Source organism: Thalia democratica, chromosome 9 (genome assembly GCF_965202585.1).
Source record: "Thalia democratica chromosome 9, ktThaDemo2.hap1.1, whole genome shotgun sequence".
Lineage (NCBI taxonomy): Eukaryota > Metazoa > Chordata > Thaliacea > Salpida > Salpidae > Thalia > Thalia democratica.
Window position 1 is genome coordinate 32092190 of NC_139173.1, and position 10095 is coordinate 32102284.

Genomic DNA, 10095 nt, shown 5'->3' on the forward strand with positions numbered 1-10095 from the left:
AAAAAGTTCAATAGCAATTTAGTAGTTCTGCTTTAAAATAATAACAAATTTTGAAGCTCTCATTACCAATGTAATGTTTTTAATTGGTTCAAGTTTATACTTAAAATGGTTTTTATTTCTATTTAAGTTATATGTTTTTTTAATTAAAAGATTGTAAATCCTATTTTGAAAAATATAAAACTATTTTAATGAACTTTCAAAATGTTGTAAAAAAGTTTCTTATAAATTAATTGCTAAAAATATTGAAAAGAACAATAAAACTACTCTTGACTATACTCAAACATTTTACTACGACTTTTAAATAAAATCTTTTAATGTGTTGTATGATAAAAATTAATTTAACCACCTTACAATCAATCTAATTAGGTGTTTTTGTAATTACGCTATTAAGTGTTTTCAATTTAATACAGAAATTTGTACATTTACTTAAAGTTAAGAGTTCATAGCATTCAACTTAGAAGATTCTTTCAACTTGCCTGAACAAAGTAGCTTTAGATTCACTAAATAGTTTTTATCAAATTATTAAACTTTAAAAGAGAGTTAAATTATACTATCTTTATTATAACAATGGTACAAGTTAATGTTATTAGGTGATAAGGCTTTAGTCATAGCTACAAATAGCTATCTTTAAATCGTTATAATAAATAAATATAAAACTAAATAAATATAAAACTAAATAATCATAACGTAATAAAATATCATACAACTTTATTTAATGTATATGTCACTTTTAATGGTGTTACAATTAAGTATATAATTACTTTTTTTATAACATAAACTAAAATTTTTATTTTCTATTGTTTTTTTCATAAACTGTTAAAGTTATGTAAATTGTTTTTTTAATAAAAACGACACAACGATTGAAAAGAATTGAGGATTAGATTGCTGTCGTCTTTGACATAAACTGCATTTTGGTAAGTTTAGTTGAACATGTTAACTTAAAGAAAGTTAGTTATGTTTGTTGCTTGATAACCGAAAGGTTTTTTCGTGCACCAGGTCCTAGGACCAAATATTTTGAGCGCTTTTTTTGTCGTTCAATAAACTATACTATAGACTTGACCGAATGGGTCAAGGATTGTTGGATTTAGAAAAAAAAGAAATTTATAAAACTTGTCTGAAATGTGCTGAAAATGGAGTCACCAAGTTTTGCGAATGGACTTGCAAGAACTTAAAGACTTTTTCGCTTTTAGACGTTTATTTAAGTTTCATTTGTCCTCTACTTTAGTTTATAGATTAATTTTTATAAGTTTGAGTCATAAGTTAAAACTTTAAAATGTTTTGTTAATTTGCCTATTTTAGTTTTATTATGTTTTGTAGTAGCTTGTATAGTTCTTCAACATAAATTTTTACCAAATTAAACAAACCAAGCTTAAGTGATGACAACATCTTATTTGTTATTATTTAATATGTTTAGTCTCTTTTTTTTGAAATCCATTTCATTGAATAGTTCTTTTAAATAGAAATTTCAATATGAAACCAGCTTTGTTTTATTTTAACATATAAACGTGACTTAAGTTAAACGCTATTTATATAAGTTTTATCTTAAATAATTAGCTTTACTTAAATTTATTCGAAATATTATGCAAAGCAAACTTTTATTGATTCCAGACTCTTACCGTTTATAACTTAATTAAATTTTTAAAAGTATTTTTCAAGTTACAAGAATAAACCGTTACGTATGTATAAATTATAATAAACAAATATTATTAACTATTCACTATAATTTACTTGGAAATACTGAATTTTTTATATACATTAATTACATAAAAAACAGTATTAAAAAAATTTATAAGTGCTCATGTTGTCCGTATATTAAAGCTTCTTTTTTATACGATTGATTTCTAACTAAATCAGTATTCCAGTTGAAATACAACGTTGAACTTTCTAACCCATATAAGCTAATCAAACTTTATGCTTTTGAAACTATACAACAAATTTATTTTGCATTTAGTACCCATGCCATACAATTTTGTCCCAAGACAAAAGTTTAAAGCTAACTTAATTGGCATTTAATACTTTTATTCATTAGTTGTTTTCGAAGTTATTCTTAAGTTTTCACCCACAATAAAACTACAAAGTTGCCCATTTAACTATTATCTTCATAGTATGACACAGTTGAAGTGTGATCTATGGAATTTAGGATAAAAAGCAAGAACTTTTATTACGTTTTTTTTTAGTTTTAGATTTTTTATTTTAATTCTTTATGTTTGTTTTATAACGTTTTACTTTAACTAATTTTTTACTTTGTTTTAATTTTTTTCATCTTAAGATTTATGTTCAGTTTTGTACCTGCATGTTTATCTTTTGAACAACTTTTCGAAACATAAACACCAAGTTGAATAACCATAGTCTGTTTTCCAAGTTTTCCAATATTTTCCAAGTTAAAAGAATAAACCGTTTCGTATGTATATATTATAATAAACATGTATTATAAACTATTCACTATTATTTACTTGGAAAAATTGCATTTTTTATATACATTAATTACATAACAAACAGCATTAAATTTTTTTTTTTTAATTATCATGTTGTCCTTTTATTAAAGCTTCTTTTTTAAACAATTGATTTCTAACTAAATCCATTTTCCAGTTGAAACACAATATTTTAATTTAAACAAATCAAACTTTATAATTTAGAAAATATACAATAAATTTATTATGCCATACAAATTCCATACAAATGTTGTGCCATACAATTTTGTCCTCAAACATTAGTTTAAAGCTAACTTAATCGACTTTTAGTACTTTATGCAACAGTTGCTATCAAAGTTTTTTCTTATGTTATCACCCGCAAAAAAGTTACTAAGTGGCCCATTTAAGTATTATCTTATAAGTACAACACAGTTGAAGTGTGGTCTATGGAATTTATTATTGCGCACATATCTAAAAAAAAACTACATTATTTAAACAAGCGTGTACAAAACGAAAGGAATGTTAACAGAAAACTCAGGAAGTACGAATGAAAACGAATCACATTTAAAAAGTGAAGGAATACTAATTTGAAAATAACAGAAAGAAAATTTCACACGCAACTTTGAAGACTTTAAAGCACCTAAAAATCTACACCAATTCCTTTCGAATCATCCTTTCCGTCACTTTTGTTCGAGTCACTCTGTGAACTTGCGTTTCTACCAACCGGATCATCCTTCGAAGTACCGGAATCAGCATCATGCTTCTCCTTATTTAACTTCAAGCTTTCCACTGTTTTACTAACATCAGCTGGAGCATCCGAACTTTCAGACGAAGAAGCATCATTTGTTTCAATAACTCCACCAGATGAACCGATTTTTTCAGAGATGTTCTTCAGCTTATAACTCCTCATTGTATTTTTATAAACGTATACTAAAGCCAATTTTATTTGTTCACTTTGATTGATAACTTCAGGATCATAATTTTCTATTATATTCAATATTAAATGTTTCAATATATAGTTGTGAGCTTTTTTGGCTAAAGTTTTTGCAACGTCTTCATCGAGAAATGAATAATTTCTTCTAATTAAGTCACACAATATTTTGTCACCTTCCAAGTTATTTATCTCGTTTACTACATCAGGACTTAAAAACACTTTTAGTTTTTCTTGGATAGAAAGAAAATCACTACTCAATTCCTCATCGCCATATAATTTTGTATCGTCCAGATAACTTTGGAGCTCACTTAAATAGTCTTGCGGAGTAATACCTAAGCGAAACAGAGAACAGAAAAAGTTATAATCAACACTAGGAGTGGCACGAAGACCTGCGGAGGGAATCTGCACCGCATTATCATCTGCGGCATTTGAACAGCTTGCAACTGAAGCTTCGGCGCTTTCATCTTTGTTAACACTAGATGGAGTTGTACTCTCAGTCGGCTCATCAGAGACTTCAACGTTGGCATCAACGTTCGCGTTTTTTGGAGTTTCAGACATTATTTACAACAACACTTAACTGTTAAACAGAAAAATTTTAATTGCTTCTTTTATTTATTCATATTTATTAACTTTTTTATGATTATTAGAAATTTTGTGATAGAAAAAGGTTGTAACAGTAAATGAGTAGTTTTGTTTAAAATAAAAACAAACTTTGTAGGCTCTCATTACCAGTATAGTTTTATCAGTTGATTTAAGTTTATACTTGAATATATGTTTATGTCTATTTAAGTTATATGTTTTTATCTTATTCTAAAGTTAAATCCTTTGATGAAAAACATAAAGTCTCAAAACATTTGTAGTAAATGAAAGCACCTAATATCCAATTAAACAATGAATAAAAATTTTATGGAATTAAAAAAATGTTGGCAATAAAATTTGTTAAACATTAGTTGCTATATAACTTGAGCAGAATAAAACAAAATAGTTTTGTATAAACAAAAGGAAATTAGAACCTCTAGATGTATTTATATGAGCAAATATAAATCTAATCATTTTTCAATAATCAAATTAGGTGTTTTATAACTACTTTGTTAAGCGTTTCTAATTTAATACAGAAATTATTACATTTATTAAAATTAAATGTTCATAACATTCAACGTAGAAGATCCTTTCAAATGGCCCAAACTTAGTAATTTTAGAATCAACATTTTTCTTAAATATTCAAGTAAATATTTAATTAAATAATTATAAAGTATTAGCAATAAAGTTCATACAATTTCATTTAATGTATTTGTTATTTTTAGTAGAACTATAACTAAAATAAAATATATAATTAACAAAAGTATGATTACTTTTATATATATTATAAGTTAAAGCTTTTTTTTTTAAGTTTTTTTCAAAAGCTGTTTAAGTTATGTAAGTAGCTTTTTACTAAAACGATACAAAGATTAAAAATAATTGAGGATTATGTTACTGTCGTTTATGAGATAAACTGTTGTTTTGTAAGTTCGAGTGTTTTTTTGATATAATCATTAAAAAAATCAAAATAAAAAAAGTTTATTTAAAAAGTAATTTTCGTGAGAATTAACATGAATATAAAAACTAAATACTTTACCGGTAGACTGTTTCGTAAAAAATAGTTTATTTGGTAAACAAATTTTAGTTAAAGAAATTTATACAAAACGATTTTGTTTATAACTGCACAAGTTGTTTTTTCAAAAAAAAAAAGATAAAAAAGTAATAAAAATTATTCTAAATTAATGATATTTCTTTTAAAAATCACCATCATTGTGAATTTAAAGCTTGTTGTCAACATTCGGCAATATTTATATTTTCAAACATTTAAGATATTTTGCCAATTGAAATCCAAATTAAATGAAAAATTATTTTCAAAATAAAACTACTCAGACAACTTTTTTAGTGTAGTATCACTTTTTCAATGATCAGTGCATTTTTCCAACATATTTAAAAGTAAGTTACTTTAGTCAAACTTGTAAACTTGAATAAAAGTTATGTTTGTTGCTTCTACAGACATGACCGAATGTGTCAAAAGTTGTTGGTTGATTTTGACAAAAATGAAGTTTATAAAACTTGTCAGAAATTTGCTGAGAATGGAATCACCAAGTTTTGTGGAAAATAAGTTATAAAAAAGCGAAGAAAAATATGCAAGAACTTTCATACTTTTTAGGCTTTTAGACGTTTATTTATGTTTTATATTGCTGTACATTAATATATAGTTTTAAGTTTTGAACGTTTAATTCATAAGTTAAAACCTGAACTTATTTTGTTAATTTGCATATTTTAGTTTTATTATGTTTTGTAGTAGCTTGTATAGTTCTTTGAACATAATTTTTTACCAAATTAAACAAACCAAGCTAAAGTGATGACAACATCTTATTTGATATTATTTAGTCTCTTTTTTTTTTGAAATCCATTTCATTGAATAGTTCTTTTAAATAGAAATTTCAAAATGAACCTAAACTCGTATTGATTATAGTAAAAAGAGTGTTGCTAGACCCATAGATTATTTGTGTACAAAACAAGTTTTTTTAGTTTAAAATTTTATTGAAGTCATATAAAAACTTATAGTAAAAGCATTTAACAGTTTTACTAAGTTTGAACAACTCTTAAAAACTCAGTTTAAGTAGTTTGTAACTTAGATAATACTAAATTTTACTGTCGAGTTTTATAGCATCATTTCATGTATTTCACAGAATATTAAGAGCTAGATAAAAAAACATATTCTTTAACCTTACTGATAGCTTTACGTCAGTTTATTAACAAATTAGCGGTATACTTTCTTTTTAAAGTTCGGCACAGTTAAGCAGAAAATAAAATTAAAACTGAACAGCGTTTAAGCTTCTACGAAAATAGATTGCAAAACTTTTGATTATTTTTGTTTATTATTTGCTGGATATATGATAAAATCGTTTGATCTTGTTAAAATAACAAACAAAGTTATGCAGTTCAGGTATCACACGTTTCGCTTGAGACCAACCTTAGAGGCTTGGTTGAGACATATCGGGAATAAAAAACAAGTTAAACTTGGTTCTTGGTAATTTTTGCTGTATTTTTGCTGTACGTTAGTTTATAGTTTTAAATTTTGTATGTTTAATTAATAAGTTTAGTGGCAACAAGCTTATCTTTGGAGCACATTTAAAAATTTAAAGTTACACATTAAGACTAACAAAATAAAAAACAGACTTTATTTAATTTAGTTTTATAGCTATCAAAACGATTAAAAAAAAAGATCAACAACCGGTTTTGTTTTACAAAACTTAATAAGTAAGTTTGTTTTTTGATTAAAACTAAATCAAGCTTATATATTTAAAAAAGTTTGAAAAACAATTTTTTTTATCAAAAAAAATGTTGTTGATAAATATAATCGGTTTTTAAGGTATGCTTGGGTCAGGCAGGCAGAGGAACTGAACCTGGTAATCCAAACACTTGCCGTCATTTTCACTGTTGACGCATCGGAATCCACTGGAGGCGCTCATGTACACTTTGTTGCCCGACTCAGATATGTGGCTGGAATGTTTTTAGTTTTTGTTTTAAAAAGTGTTGGTTTTATTTGATTCTAAAGTTTACTTGGGTCTTCAGCAAATTCTTAATGCACTTTGTGCTGCAAAGATTATTAAGCAACTTAGTAGTAAAGATTCAAAAATGTTAATGTTTGTTATAAAAATTGAGTAATGAACATTTGTTTGTTTTATATTAAAATTTCACGCCCAAGTTATCAAAGCAATTCGTTTAGCAAGTATGCTAGGTAAAGTTAAGTTTTATTGGCGAGAAATAACTTTTTTTTTTTTCTTAAAAACTGCAAAAAATATTTTATAACTTATTTTTAAGCCTAAAGTTAATTTTTCTATAAAAAAACAGAAATTGAAAATCAAAAATACTCATACTTTTTATTGAAAAAAGTTCAAAATAAAGTTATATCTTAATACATAAACAATACAAAACAATATCCTCACGTTCCGTTAGCGAGCAAGACGTTTGTGGCGATGGGCACGCAGTCACTGACCTCGTCTTCACCATCGTCCTTGAACGCCTGGAACATTTCGTAGTCCGCCTTGAAGGTTGGCTTGTCCCTGTTCAGCCAGCTCGTCCATTTTGCGTCCGGGGCATCAGGATCTGTTAGAATAGTTTTTCAATTGAAACTTTCAACTACTTGTCATATAAAAAAACTTTTTTTTTCAGCTCTACTTTAATCTGTACTAAAGTCCACAAACTCAATTTACAGTTTAAGCTCAGACATTTTTCATTGCAATTATTTGGTACATAAAACTGTTATGTTTGTTGGAAGCTTGTACTTGTCTTTGCAAGAGACTTTATGCTCTTTTTCTGTTTTTGTATTTACTTTTTCACTAACCTGTTTTGCACAACCAGCGAACCTTGAAGTCCTTGCATTTTACCTTCTTCTTTCCCGGCTGATCTACATTCCTGCATCTGAGTCCTACGGAAGCGGAAAAAACAAACAACTTATTACGAGATTGGGTGATAAATCTGTTAAAATATTTTTTTATTTTACTTTTGTAACTTTAAGATTTTAAATATGCACCTTAATAACCTACAGTTGCGTGATTTTGATTTACTAAAATAAAAACTTATAAAATAAGCTTTTTGTCTATCAAATTTGATTTTAAAATAAAGATTTTAACAAAGGTTCAATAAGTTTAAGCATAATAAATTTGAATATATTCAGAATATCAAAACTTTACAGCTTTATAAGATTTTATAGTTAATGCCTGTTTAAAAAAGTGAAATTTGCAAATAGTTTGTAATTAAAAAGTAAATTATTTATTACAATATGTAAATTTTTTTACTCAATTTAGTCTTTTTGTTTTTAAACTTTATAATGAAATTGATTTTGTTTAAAAATTTTGTAATTACTTTAAAAAGTGCTTAGCTTTTGATTCTTTACAAAAGTAAAATATAATTACTGTATGAAAACAACGGATTTTTAACATTTTAAAATGTTGCTACTAAACTATTTTGCTTCAACTTTTATTTTTCTGTTTTAAAGCGGCAATATAAAAAACTCTAAACGATGCAATTAGTTTCACGACGCCTTCGAAAAAATAAAGTGGAAATCGTTTAACAAGCTTCCCGCTTTAAACTAATGTACTTTTGTCTTAAAGAGTAATTTTTACTAATAAAAAAATACTCAAACCTCGGTAAATTAAAATGTGAATTTTTTTTTCTACACCTTATTATTTTAGATATTAATGAAAAATAGTAACCACACTGGCATACCTGCCATCAGTAAGCCTTGCTTCGATAGCCACCGGGTTCTTGCACACCCTTTTGGGCCATTTCTTCCTTATATTGGCCAGTGTTTCGTGGTCCTCTTTAAAAGTGGGATTGTCTCTGTCGAACCATTGAGACCACGTGTAACCATTACCTACAATTTTTGTTCATTTGTAAACAAATTTAATTAAATTGTAGTACGTTTTGTTTTTTTTATAAACTTACTTGCTGTAGTAAGACTCAAGTAGCCCAAGGCTAGAAGAATTGCCAAACAAAATTTCATTTGAAAGGTTCTATTTAAAATCTAAATGAAAAGTCGAACATAAAACTATTTTTTATATCGCTCAAAAGTTAAAAACAGTAGTAAGAATTTTGTAAAAACTTTCTTACCATATAATGAAACAATATTTCTAAATTTCGCAAGTAATTAGCTGATACCAAATGAAATTTACCTGAAATAGCTTTGCATAAAAGTTTTATAAGTTAAACTAGATTTTTTTACATTTAAAAATCGAAAAAAGAAAGCTTATTTTAATTCTATAAGAAAAACTATTCAAAATACCGTAATTATAATAGTAAGTATATATACTTTTTAAGTTTGTAGACTGTTTGCTTCGGAGTTTAGAAGCATTCTTATTTTGTTTTAAAATTAATAAAGTAAGTTTAATAAAAATATAATTATTATTACTTTTTTATAACAATATATAAAAAAAAACATAAGCTTGAAAAATTGTATTTACTTTAAATTTATTCTCAAAAGTTTTTCTTATTAAAAAGCTTACATTTTATTTTAGCGGTTATTCACAAAACTATGCTAGAAATATATTCATAAGCTTTATAAGAAATAAACAAAAGTTGAGTACAAAAAGTAATAGTCCACAACAAATTTTTTAACTTACATTTGAAATTTTTTAACTTAAGTAATAACTATCATTAGCAATTTCTAAACAATTAAGTTCTTTTTTGAAAAGTTAAACACTGTTTTTTTACGTATGTTAACTTTTTATTTTATAAAACTTGTAGTTATTGAAAGTAAATTTCATTTCAGATGCACATATTCTGTTATTTAACTATTCTACAACTACTTTTTAAACATTAACTTTCTCATACAGCTTTTAAAATATAACTTTTTTACTATCACTTGTTATCTATTATTTTATGATTAAGTTAAGTTTATTTACAGAACAATGAGAAAAATACTTAAAATAGTTATTTTAATCACCAAAAAATTTTAAAGTATAATTTACTAAAAATTTTTAGTTAAGTAACAAAATTTTATAAAAACAAGTTTATCTTGTGTTCTATGCACTTATTTTTTTAGTAGTTTAAGCTTTTGGCTTCTTTACACATGTAACTTTTACTATAAAAAGATAAACCAAAGACGGCTTTTATATAAAAAAGTGCTTCTGATTTTTTTTATCACTTTTACATGAAAAGATAATATCAAGGTCAATTCTATGAAATAAACTTCGTATAATCTTGACTTATGACGTAATAAAT

General features: G+C 25.7%; 1 protein-coding gene across 1 annotated transcript; it reads right to left on the reverse strand.

Moving 5' to 3' along the window:
* Positions 1 to 6737: 6737 nt before the first annotated feature.
* Positions 6738 to 8878, reverse strand: LOC145845210 (uncharacterized). The gene is made up of 5 exons (XM_082952634.1): positions 8821 to 8878; positions 8602 to 8749; positions 7718 to 7851; positions 7320 to 7479; positions 6738 to 6873 (listed from the first exon to the last, which is right to left on the reverse strand). Exons 1-5 carry the CDS (start codon positions 8876 to 8878, stop codon positions 6738 to 6740), a joined length of 636 nt encoding a protein of 211 aa, XP_082808760.1.
* Positions 8879 to 10095: the final 1217 nt, after the last annotated feature.